The sequence below is a fragment of the Artemia franciscana genome, chromosome 5, assembly GCF_032884065.1.
Source record: "Artemia franciscana chromosome 5, ASM3288406v1, whole genome shotgun sequence".
NCBI lineage: Eukaryota > Metazoa > Arthropoda > Branchiopoda > Anostraca > Artemiidae > Artemia > Artemia franciscana.
Window position 1 is genome coordinate 2,826,294 of NC_088867.1, and position 13,360 is coordinate 2,839,653.

A 13,360-nucleotide genomic window follows, 5' to 3' on the forward strand; every position below is an offset into this window, starting at 1 on the left:
GAAAAATAGATTATCGAAAAAACCAACGAAAAAACAATCCAACACGAAATTCGATTTGTCCGAGCTTAGCTTTAAAAGTCTTATTAAATTAATTTATCAACAAAGCAGGTACGAAAAAAATCTGCTGCTCAAGCGAAATTTGACTCGTGTCAGAACATAGCTTTAATAGTCCTCGAAAAATAGATTATCGGAAAAACCAAGGAAAAAACAATCCAACACGAAATTTGATTTGTCCGAGCCTAGCTTTAATAGTCTTATACAATTAATTTATCAATAAAGCAGGTACAAAAAAATCTGCTGCTCAAGCGAAATTTGACTCGTGCCAGAACACAGCTTTAACAATCCTCGAAAAATAGATTATCGGAAAAACAGACGAAAAAACAATCCAACACGAAATTTGATTCGTCCGAGCCTAGCTTTTACAGTCTTATAAAATTAATTTATCAACAAAGCAGGTAGGAAAAAAATCTGCTGCTCAAGCGAAATTTGACTCCTGTCAGAAAATAGCTTTAACGGTCCTCGAAAATAGATTATAGGAAAAACAAACGAAAAAATATCCAGCTACCCAAGCGAAATCCAAGTCCTGTTAAAAAGTGGCTCCAATTGCCTTTCATAAATGGTTTATACGAAAGGCAGGAACAAAAACACATTCTGCTGTGTGTTTTGTGCACCTGGATGTGGTTATAAGAAAGGATTTAAAAGACATTAGAAAGGATAAAGAGCGAAGCTGTGGTAGAGGTAGAGCGAAGGAGAAGAGGAAGCGAAGATTGCGGTAGATGAGTAGAGTGAACAGGCAAAATTTGATGTGAGGAAATTGTATAAAAATTCTTCATAAAAATAATTATGTAGAAAAAAAAGCAATAAATAGGGTTTCCCACAAAAATTTGACTAGTCAGGACCTAGCTTTTAAAAATAGTTTATCAGAAAAGCAAACACACACAAAAATTAAGCTGCTCATTTGAAATTCAACTCGTGTCAGGACATTGCTTTAATAGTCTTGCGAAATTTTGACTCTTGTTAAAACCTAGCTTAGACTATATTTTGAGAAACGGTTTTCCTGAAAAGTAGCGGAAAAAAGAAAAAAATGGGGGGGTATATTTAATCTTCACCTCAAAAAGACCTGCTTCGAATGCCGCTACATCTAACCGCAAAAACGATCTACGACTTTGACCTATCAAAGTCGGAAGCGACCTCGCGGCCGACCGAAGAAACGTTGGTCCGACAGCCTATCCGAGTTCTTGGCGATAGCAAACACCAGACAGGGCGAGGAGCAAATACTCCCCATGGACCGAAGTGGATGGAGGAGGCAGAAGTCCCTCTCTATACCGAGCAGCGCCCGGCAGGAGACTTAAGTCAAAGTCAAGTCAAAAAGACAGCCTAATAAAAAAGAATAAAACATAAGAAACAAAAATAAGAATATAATAATGTATTCTTTCAAGAAGATACAGAATTTTTTTGAAAGGGACACCCAAAACCAAATGGATTGAAAAGCAAAATGTCACGTTTACAAGAATGATATAAAATAAACGAAAACGAAAATCCACTACGTTAACATGAAAATAACTACGCACACATACAAAATCTTTGGAGCAACAATAAATGCACAAGTCTTACATGTCGTAGACGTCTTCTCCAGACAAATTAAACTCGGATAATGCGCGAGATAGCATAACACTAGTTCTCTGATGTTTAAAAATGCATATCTCACTAAGAAATAGAAGCAGAAAAAGCTTATTTTTTTTTTATCCTTCTTCTTCTTTTTCGAAGCAGACTTAGCGAAAACTATTGAGATTTAAACAAGAAAATTTTCCAGGGTGACAGAAAGTGCTTACATAAATTTTTCCAGGGGCGGGGGGGGGGGTGTACTAAGGTTTTGAAATAAAGCTGTTCTCCAGAAAACATCAGTTTTCCCCAAATGCTAGAACATATTGCATTTACATGTAGTTTTTCTTCTAGGGGGGAGGGCTGTATCACCTCTAAGTCCTTCCCTGTGGGAACCGCTGTGTTAACTCTTCACAACGCGGTGAAACACCATGACCTCATTTCTCACACATGAAATGAAAAAACAACGCTTTTTCTTAGGACACTGAATAACGGTGGAACTTTTTTTGAATAAACGGAGAAAACCAGTGGCACCTTATCCGGTGAAAGAAAAACGATGACATTTTTTCTGAAATAATAAAAAGAACACTTAACAATTTGCTCAAAGAGGTGAAAAAAAGGTGAGACTTTTAACAATGAAGCTTTTGACATTATCAAAAAATTGATGAGAAGATCGGAAAAGGGGAAACTACAAAAAGATGAAAAACTATTCATCTTGACACGTCTAGACACGACTTCAGAGTCACAGACCAAAAACCGGAAAGGGGGAACCTAAAAAGAGATGAAAAACTTTTCATCTTGCCACGTTGAGATTCGACTTCATAGTCGCAGACAAAAAATCAGAAAGGGGGAAGCTACAAAAAAATAAAAAACTATTCGTCTTGACACATCTGGGCTCGACTTTATAGTCGCAGACCCCCCCACCCCACCTAACTTCCCACGTTCCTGGTGGCAGCGGCACTGAATCTATTTGCTGCAACTGATTCCTACTGTCTATGAAAACATAATACAGCTTTAATTACTGTATATCGGCATAATGTAAAACATACACACCCATACACAAATATATATTCCTGTGAAAGACCGAAACTGGAGAATGTCGACATTCACCGGTGAATGTCCAAATTTCATTTTTTTTTTTTTTTTTTTTTTCTCCTTGGATTTGGTCGACTTTGCCAGGTCAGCTTTTTCAGTTTTATGCAAGGTTTGATGGTGAGAGCTTAGGTTAGGTTTTTGACCCATTTCTGAGATTTATAACCCTTCTGTTAAATCTGAGATTCAAAATAACCTAACTCGAACTTTTACCATCAAACCTTGCATAGGACTGCCAAAGCTGATAGAATCCAAACAGGGAAATGGTAATTTCTTATATTCACCGTTGAATGTCGATATTTACCTGATTTCGGTCGTTCACCGTAACACACACGAACACACGCACACACACATGTGTATATATATATATATATATATATATATATATATATATATATATATATATATATATATATATATATATATATATATATATATATACATGTGTGTGTGCGTGTGTTCGTGTGTGTTACGGTGAACGACCGAAGTCAGAGCTGATAAACTGAAGTCAGTTTATAAGTCAGTTTTTTAAACTGAAATCAGAACGACCGGACCAAAGCTGATAGAATCCAAACAGGGAAATGGTAATTTCTGATATTCACCGTTGAATGTCGATATTTACCTGATTTCGGTCGTTCACCGTAACACACACGAACACACGCACACACACATGTGTATATATATATATATATATATATATATATATGAAACTGATGATTTGCTAGTGATGGGTAAAACCAGAGAAAAAGGAGAGACAGGAGACATTTTTTTTTAGAGGATCTGAGACTTATTTCCGTGGAAGATTATGGTGTGTTATATTAATAGTATATTGAAAAGCTTCTACGTTTTCACTAGTTTGAGTTTATTTTCAGTAAATATTGCCGAGACTAATTTTATATTGTGTTTATTGATGATAAAATTATGTTCGAAAATAAGCCTGTTGTGCAAGAAATCCATTATTTGGGTTTTTATAGCCTATTGATTACAATCTATGATGGAAACGTCATGGTGATGTTGTTGCAACAAATGTTGCAATTGCAACAAATGTTGCAAGCAATTCGACGCTTTAAGAAATTGTTGCCTCCAATGATATTATTGTTATTATACCACGCTTTGATTCACCCCTATGATTCATATGGATGCTTGTTATGGTCAAGCAATTCTTATACGGTTCAGATCCTTCAGAATAAAGCGATACGTCTTTTCGAGACTACGTAGATGGCGTCACCAACACTTCAACGAATTACAAGTGCTTAGTATAGGACAGTTGCTTGACTACCATTTAGGAATTCTTGCATATCAATTTTAGAACTCTGTAAATCTTGGGGTTTTTCGTGGCTATTTTAGTAATAATAGGTCACAACACAGTTATGAGACTCGTCATGTTGATAATATTGTTGTACCACATAAAAGTGGAATCAGGGATGCTTTGCCAACTAGATTTTCAACCCCATGTATGGAACTCCATTCCAGAGAGAATTCGGGTGGCTTAACGCCTCTGGTTGTTTAAAAGTAATTTGAACAAATATTTATTAGTAAAATGTTCGTAGTTTTATTTATTGTTATTATTATTGTTCTTATTATTATTATGGTAGAATGGTTGATGAAAAATCGGTTATAGATTTTATTTTGGTTATGTAATCTATTTATTTTTTTTTTCTTCTTAATTTGATTAGTTGTTTGTTTTTTTGTTTTTTTTTAATCGAAGTAGCCGCCCCGTCGCAAGTGCTTATTCGTAACTTTTTGGGATAGTTATTAGTAATTTAGTTGTTATGATTTTGTTTGTAAAAAAAAAGTCAAATTGAAAAAAAGGAAATTCTGCACTAACTGATAAAACTCCCAAGAGAAGGTTTATATCAAACTGATCTTTTTCTTGCTCCCTTTGGATATGTGGTCCAAAGGTTTTCTTTAAACCTCAATCATTGGATCTGTGTTACCACCCCGCTCCCTGAATCCCCAAGAACTCCCAAAAGAAGGTTTATATCAAACTGATCTTTTTCTTGCTCCAAAGAAACCTTAATCATTGGACCTGTGTTACCACCCCGCTCTCTAAATATCTGAGATGTCTTCCGATACCAACACCTTCTTCATGAATAAATTGAAAAGCGCTGTTTTTTTGCTCAATTGTTCAAAATTGAATTTTCGACAAAATTGAAAGTAACATGATATCAGATTTTGGGGGAGGAGGAAACAATTTTCCTCTAATTCTCACAATAAAATAACATGCCACAGGTTTGTCTCCCTTTTAGCAAACTTGCACAAAATTTCCTTTAGGTAAATAAAAAGAAATACACCCTGAGCCTTTCTTAAGCTATCTTAAGTAGTTAGACAACAAAATTTACTAAAAAACAATTAAACGTGGAATACATTTTACAATAAACAACAACAGAAAACTGTCCCAAAAATGAATGCGAAACTTAAGCGATCGTAAAACAACGCAAAATCGAAATATATTCTACCAACTTCTCAGTATTTAAGGGCTCGGCAAATGTAACTTATTTCAACTTAAAGGGCCCGTATTTATCCTAGATGAGCGTGTTTACATCCCCTTCTGCACTCGGAGCTCTTTCTAGATTAACACTCACTTAAAAAACTGTTTAAGCTGACTTAAATTTGAGAACTTGATTTCATAAAACTGAATATTTTCAATCCTGAATTTTGAGGAAATACTATAAAGCTTCAAGCTCATTCAACTTTATTAAACACAATCCTGTGAGACTCGGCCAAAAGGAATTTCGTTATTGAGCTCCATGTTTTAAAAATTCAAAATATTTGCCGAATAAACTCTGACTTTAAAAAGGCCGGCTGCGAATAGCACATGATCGCTCTTAAGACGCTAGAAGAAAACGCTACTTTTGTCCAGCCCTTCAGCAACAGAAATTACATACCAACATCTTTTAACTTACAAGTACGAAAATATCAATAGTGACATCTAGAAAGGCATAACTTAATCTATATGCCTTAGTGACATCTACCAAGATAATTGTAGATGAAACTATCCACTAAGGCGCTCTATTGGCAATTCAAATGTCAAAGAACATAGGCGTAAGTTGATCAAGTTAGGCCCCGACCCCCCTTAGTCCAGAAAACAATGCATTTTATCAGACGTTCACTGTTTCACATTTTTTAGACAACTAAATTCCATTCGATAGCTTAAAATACAACTGGGAAAGTTCTTTTCAACCATCCTTTCCCTGCTATTTTAAGATCGAAATGCTAATGGTAAAAATATCTAACCCCGCTGGTCAACCCTGACCATTCCTATAGTCCAGAAAACTATACAAGGACATTTTCTGAATGGAGAGAAGATCGGCAATGCACTATAAACAAAAAAATAAAAAATCTTTGAACCCTAAGAATTCAATAAAATCCTTTCTTTTAATACAAAAATTATAAAAACTCTTACGGTACATTTGAGGGTACCGTACATAAAGTAACACATGACAGAGCAAGACTTGATAAGGGAAAAGATAATCGAAGTGACACTTTTTTTTATTTGGGAAAACCGTCCAAGTTCAGAACTTGTGGTAAATAAAAATAAACATTTCATTTCCGGTATCATCTTTCGCGCCTACTAGGGACAAGGCTTATGAATAGATATCATTTGAAGTAATTTTATGTCAGATTAACTTGTTAATTAGAATATGTTCATTACTGTAATTATTTAGCGATAATACATTATGTCAGCAGGGTCAGTGATCACAGATCATTGGCTTACCACGTCTGAAAATGCAGCAAAAAAGCAAGTGCTCAAGAAACGGCGTACTGAAATCTTTTTGATGGTGAGAGGGGCTTCTAAATTATACCAAAATTTCCAAGATAAGACTAAAAAATTTCTATAATCATTTCTATAATCTATATCAGAAATTGCTAGGTAGTTTCCCTGAGCAAAATTCTGGCAGCTTCCGTGAACGAGTCCAGTATATTCTCCAAACATCATAAGTTTTGGTACACCAGACAAATTTTTACCCGTAAAAATTTACCCTTCTAAATTTTTACCCGCAAAAATTCAACCGTCTAAGTTTTTACACGTAAGAATTTATTCGCCTAATTTTTTACCCGTCTAAATTTACCGTAGTTTTTCCCCACAAACTTTCTTTGGAAGAGAGGGGGACGTATTCGAAAGCCAAAAAAAGTATATTATATGCCACAATTTATAACGATTACAAGGAAGGGAGTTTTGTCAAACAAACCTAGGGAATAAAATCATCCCCTCTTCTTTCTAGATATGCTGCTGAACACACAATCAGTTCAACATCCAGACAACAAAGAATTAAGTAGGAACAGTTTCAGAAATCACTATCTGATTGTATCATATCCAACATTTTCGGTGCATAAATCGCTCCAAACCAAATTCAGCCCATGTAAAATCTAACCCAGAAAAACTGAACCCGAAGAGAAGTCCGCCCACGCAAAACTTGTTTTATGCTAAATTCAGTCACATAAAACTTAGATTAGCACAACTCAAACCATCAAATCTAGATCCACTGATGGGGTAATCATCTTTGTGGGGTAATCGGTTGATTATCCTCGCTGAGTAGATCGATTTTACCAGGTTATATTCCTCATGGATAAAGTTTTGTTCGCTTCAATTAGTTTATGTTGGTTGAATTTCAGACGTTTGAGTTTTGTCAAGTCGAATATTATATGGGTTGAATTTCGCTTTGATTGGGGTTTAAACAGGTTGGATTTTGCGTGGTTTGAAAATGAATAAGTTGAGCTTTCCCCGATTAAATTTTACGTAGGTTGAATTTTACAGCAGTTTAAATTTTATTTTTTTAAATATTACCGTAGAATTTAAGGTTAACCGCGGCTATTTCGTTTAGGAAGCTCACATCCTGGATACAATTGCTGAACTTGGCTCATATTAATAACAAAGTCTATCGAACAAGGGCCATTACTCAAAATTTAATATTAGATCATAGATTTACTTTTCCTCCGAGATGAAGGAAAGGAAAGAAATTAAAGAAACATAAAATTAAAGGAAAAATTTATGGAAAAATATTCACCTTTTACCTTGAGCAATAGCGAACTCAAACAAAACAGAAAAATTGAAGCAGTAGTAATTAGTAAATGTTGCTCTAAAATCAGGAATTTCCAATCGAGAGTCCAAGAGTGACTTTAGAAAAGATAACAACTCAATTGCTTAGTTAGCTGCACATATACATATGCAACAATGTTCCAACAGAGGTTTTTTGGCCTTGGGGAGGGGTACAAGAATCAAAAAGATGCAGGACTGAAAATGGAGAACTCCTACTCCAAAACACAAGTTTTCACGTAGGGTCTACAATTAAATCCTTAACAGTTCAAATTTATGACAATAAGGTTTATGTTCCCTGTGTACCGTTTAATGTTTCAGCATACGAAGACAGTTTGCTTTTATTCGATAAGGAGTCAATTTATGTCGATATAACGAACTGCTCTTGAAATTTGCTTTCCATTTCTTTTTTAAGATTGAAAAAAAAAGTTGAAAAGACACGAATAACATGGAAATAAAACTTGGTTTATTTTTCAAAGTACCAAGATCATCAAAATAAAAATGGCCCTCTTGACCCATCTTAGGTCTATTCATACCTTAAAACCACAATTTTCTCAAATTTCTCGTTTGGTTGTTTCAAAATTATCAAGGTCTTAGGAAAGCATTACATTTTTGTCAGTGTTCCCACGTAAAATCCTGAGAATAAAGGGTGAAACTAGTTAGTTAAATTTGGCAACGCTTTTCGCCTGAAAAAAACTCGGACATTAGCTATCTGTTGATTCCCTAAGACAAACACCTTAAAGTAACTTAAAGGAAAGTTACATCTCCTTCAGCTGTTTAGTGTTTTTTGTTTTGGCTTATTTTTGTATTTTATGGTCTGTCTTATGGTTTTGGCTTTTTTTTGCTGATTTTTCACCCACGTTTGGCACCCATCACGACAAAAAACTGCATAATTGCATATGGAGAATTTTTTCATTAAAAACAGGAATCGCGACTTTTTGAATATTTATTTGAGTTTTTTTTTTAATTTTTGAGAATATATTGGCTATGGTAGTCTAAGATTTTCTAAAAATTAGATTTCATTTTCACTGCCATTGGTACTTTAATCGAGTCTAGATTATTTGACAAAGTTTAAGCAATATCAAATTCTGGCTTAATGGATGAATAGAAATAGGACTGATGATAAATATGTTTTCTATTCGGTATTAGTTATACCTGTAGGTTTGTCGCAAAATCGCATGTTTCACAGGGAACATAAGCCTTAATAGACATTAAAAATTCTTAAAAATAGCAACACACATCTAACTCTATCCAGTTTTGCTGCTCACTCAAACAACTGTGGTTTACATGGGAGGTAGGAATCAATCATCGAAAAACGGGGGCGACAAGGTAAGAGGCTACAATGCTTTTCTCAAACTATCTCCAAAGTTTTGACAATACCTTGACTGTTCGCCGCTACAATATAATTAGAGTCCCTCTTCCAGCAAACCGCAGAAATAAACTCATTATTCTCTTCGTCCTTATTACCCTTATCAATAATATTTTTCGTCTGATCAAATTTAAAATCCATAATAGGTTTTGACATTTTCTTAAAATATAAATACATTGCATTGTTTTCGGAGCCAACAGCGATAAAGTCACCCTTTGCTGCTAATCCAACAAAATTCTTCTCATTTACATGCCCTTGAAAAGTACGGAGCGAGTGGGTTTGAGAAGTATTCCAGAGCTTCAATTGGCTGTCCGTGGAGGCAGATACAATCTCAGAACCAGACAAAAACTTTACATAGGAAACTGCTTTTTTGTGCTCTTTAAAAATCATCAACGGTCCCTTGGGCTTTCGAATATCGTAATAATGTACGCTATGGTCAGCTGAACCAAAGGCAAGGTGGTATCTACTCTCCGGATTGAACCTAACGCAACATATATTTGCCTTGGCTTCAATTGTAGCTATACTGTGATCAGCGTTGAGCGACCACAACTTTATCTTGGCATCATCACTACCAGATGCAAGTAGATTGGTATCAACACGGTTGAAATCAACGCTCCAACAGCGACGTTCATGCTCTTGATAACTTCGAAGTCTCTTACCCGTTGATACATCCCATATAGTTACATTTCCTTCATAGTCACTACTGCCAAGATAGTTTTTATGAAAATGATTATATGTAAGACAACTGACTTTAGAACTTCCAACAATTTCAACGATTGGATAATGCAAATCCATAACACCATTAATTACAGAAGAAAATTCGTAAAGTTTTACTCTTTTCGTAACACCTGCGACGGCAAAGTAATCACCATCCTTGTCAAATTCAATACTAGAGACGATGCTGGAGTTGTTAAAAACGTCACTTGAGTAGTGAATAGTTGCTAGTGGACGCAAACTTGAATAACATGTAAATTTGTATAACAGATCATTAAATTCATTGACGTCACCGCCGATATCAAAATGAAAGTCACTAGCCTTGTTTTCTAGATAGCAGGCTTCTAAATCGTTAATCTGTTCACGCAATCTTTTTCGCTTTATGTCGGAACTTCCATGAGCCCTTTCAGCGGTAGTGCTGAACTTCAAACCTTTCCTATAGGGTATATCAGGGACAACTGTGGATTCACTAACTTCTCTAACAGAAGGCCATAGGCTACGGATACTTTCATTCACTGAAATCTCGTCCCGCTCAATGACGGCTAGTTCTCGCTTCAACCGCTCAACCTCATTCTGTCTTTTACTCTTAATAATTGTCAGAAATTCTTTCATCAATTCTAGCTGATTTAATTTCGAATCACTTTCAAGTTGTTTCTTTCGTTCAGTTAATATATTCAACATCCTATTCACATCAGGCAGAGAAACTCTAACATCACTAGTTTCTAAGCCTTGAACAAAGTCAGAAAAGTTCACTTCACTGATCATAGCTAACTTCTGATCAATTCCACACTTAAATTTAGCAATCAGCTCATTAAGTAAGAAATTTGGGAATATTTTATTGTGGCAGTCAAAAACAAAGTTACATTTTGGACATCGATTAGACAGTTCGAGACTTTTGGTAATGCATCCATAGCAAAAGCTGTGACCACAAATAGTAACATGAGCTTCTTCGATGATTTGAAAGCAAATGGGACACAAGAATTCATTATTTCTGTCTAATATAGTGCTCTCACTACAACTTCCACTAAACTTTCCTCGTTTGTGATTCATAGCCATTTTTTTATTACCTAAAAATAAACACCGGTTACCTGACGAAGATATAATTATCCTTTAAATTTGTCAATAATCTCCGTTTTCACCAACAGAAACCATCTGGCAGAAACAGCCTACAAACACTCTCACATTAAAAACTGTAGCAAGCAGAATATCAAACACAGCAAGCTTTTTACACTGAACACAACTACTTTCACGAAGTTATACAGACAGGGAGAAGAGATGTAAAATATTATCGAATGAGAAAGCAAAAAACCAGATCTTCTCTACTCAGTGCTTCCATCATCCCCAACTTCTTTGGGCTTTCAATAGTGATTTTAATGTTTAAGATCACGAAGAAGTTTAACGGCGATTCTATCAAGACGATGGTGCTATTAATTTCTTTCAAGACACAGTTGCTTGCTACGAAATAGGAAGTGTTTTCTAAAAGATGCAGGTGTTTGTTTTTTCTTTGATTGTTTATAAGACCCGCAAGGCAAGGAAAAACCTTCAGGGGCGCTAGTCAAGATGCAAACGTACACGTTACGTAATAGGGAGTGTTTTCTTCAAGACATTCTTCACGACATTTTTCTTCAACATATTTTTCAATACGTTTCAAGACATTTCAAGACATTTTTAAGACATTTTTATTCAAGACGTTTTTCTTCAAGAATTCTTTGGCTTTTACGTAATTAAATAAAAAAAACTAATTTTTTTAGCTGAAAGTAAGGAGCGACATTAAAACTTAAAACGAACAGAAATTACTCTGTATATGAAATGGGTTGTCCCCTCCACAATCCCTCGCTCTTTACGCTAAAGCTTTTAATTGTTTTAAAAAGTAGAATTGTGGCAAAAAGTCAAACTTTAGCGTAAAGAGCGAAGGATTGTGGAGGGGACAACCCATTTCATATACGGAGTAATTTCTGTTCGTCTTAAGTTTTAATGTCGCTCCTTACTTTCAGCTAAAAAAAATTAGTTTTTTTTTATTTAATTTCTGAACGTTTTTGAATTAATGCATGTTTGGTTGTGGCTCTCCGTACATAAATTATTAAAATGAAATTTGCATATTAATTCCTTTTTTGGCTAAATGGCTTTCTCTTAGTTTTGATCAGATGATTTTGAGAAATAAGGGGTGAGGAAGGAGGCCTAGTTGCCCTGTAATTTTTCGGTTACTTAAAAAGGCAACTAGAACTTTTAATTTTAACGAACGTTTTTATTAGTAAAAAATATGCGTAACTTAAGAATTAACTTACGTAACAAACTTTCATAACCTTATATTTTTATTATGTATACGAGGGGGTTTGTACCCTCGTTAATACCTTGCTCTTTACACTAAATCGTAAGTTTTGTCCCAATTCTTTAAGAATGACCCCTGAATCAGAAAGGCCGTAGAATAAATAGTTGAAATTACTAAAAATACTTTAGCATATAGAGCAAGGTATTTATCTCCACCTAAATACCTCGCTCTTTATGCTAAAGTATTTTTAGAACCCCTCATATGCGTAATAATCTCTGTTCGTTTTAAGTTTCAATGCTACTTCTTCCTTTCATTTGAAAAAACGTTTTCATGTTTATTTTTCATTGTTTTCTTATAGTAATGCTAGAGAATCCTGCGCCCTTTTCATTGAATTTTTCTTCCCCCATGACAGATTCCTCCAAGGAAAGATCCTCCAACATAGCCCCCTCTCCTCAGCCCCAACCCCCAAATAAAATAAAATCCCCCTGAAAACGTCTGTACACTTCCCAATAACCATTACTATATGTAAACACTGGTCAAAGTTTGTAACTTGCAGCCCCTCCCCCAGGGATTGTGGGGGAGTAAGTCATCCCCAAAGACATAGTTATTATGGTTTTCGACTATGTTGAACAAAATGGTTATCTCAAAATTTTGATCCGTTGACTTTGGGAAAAAAATGAGCGTGGGAGGGGGCCTAGATGCCCTCCAAATTTTTTGGTCACTTAAAAAGGGCACTAGAACTTTTCATTTCCATTAGAATGAGCCCTCTTGCGACATTCTAGGACCACTTGGTCGATACGATGACCCCTGAAAAAAAAAAAAAAAAAAAAACAAACAAATAAACACGCACCCGTGATTTGTCTTCTGGCAAAAAATACAAAATTTCACATTTTTGTAGATAGGAGCTTGAAACTTCTACAGTAGGGTTCTCTGATATGCTGAATCTGATGGTGTCATTTTCGTTAAGATCCTACGACTTTTAGGGGGTGTTTTCCCCTATTTTCATAAATAAGGCAAATTTTCTCGGGCTCGTAACTTTTGATGGGTAGGACTAAACTTGATGAAACTTATATATTTAAAATCAGCATTAAAATGCGATTCTTTTGATGTAGCTGTTGATATCAAAATTCAATTCTTTAGAGTTTTGGTTACTATTGAGCTGGGTCGCTCCTTACTACAGTTCGTTACCACGAACTGTTTGATAGGCATTGCTTACCTGTGTTTGTTACATGATAGGGGGTGTTTCTTCTTTGATTGTCTACAAAACCCGGTTTTT

At 35.2% G+C, this 13,360-nt stretch overlaps 1 protein-coding gene across 2 annotated transcripts in view; it reads right to left on the bottom strand.

Moving 5' to 3' along the window:
* Positions 1 to 13,360, bottom strand: part of LOC136026876 (cytosol aminopeptidase-like) — an 85,867-nt gene that overhangs the window by 48,921 nt on the left and 23,586 nt on the right. Inside the window, exon 3 of one of the 2 annotated variants that reach the window (XM_065703664.1) lies at positions 4,340 to 10,882. The exons of the other annotated variant lie outside the window; for it this stretch is intronic. Within the exon in view, the coding sequence (XP_065559736.1) occupies positions 9,084 to 10,871 (1,788 nt within the window). The 5' untranslated portion in view covers positions 10,872 to 10,882 and the 3' untranslated portion in view covers positions 4,340 to 9,083. Of the gene's footprint in view, positions 1 to 4,339; positions 10,883 to 13,360 lie in introns of those variants that run through there. 2 annotated transcript variants of the gene reach the window in all.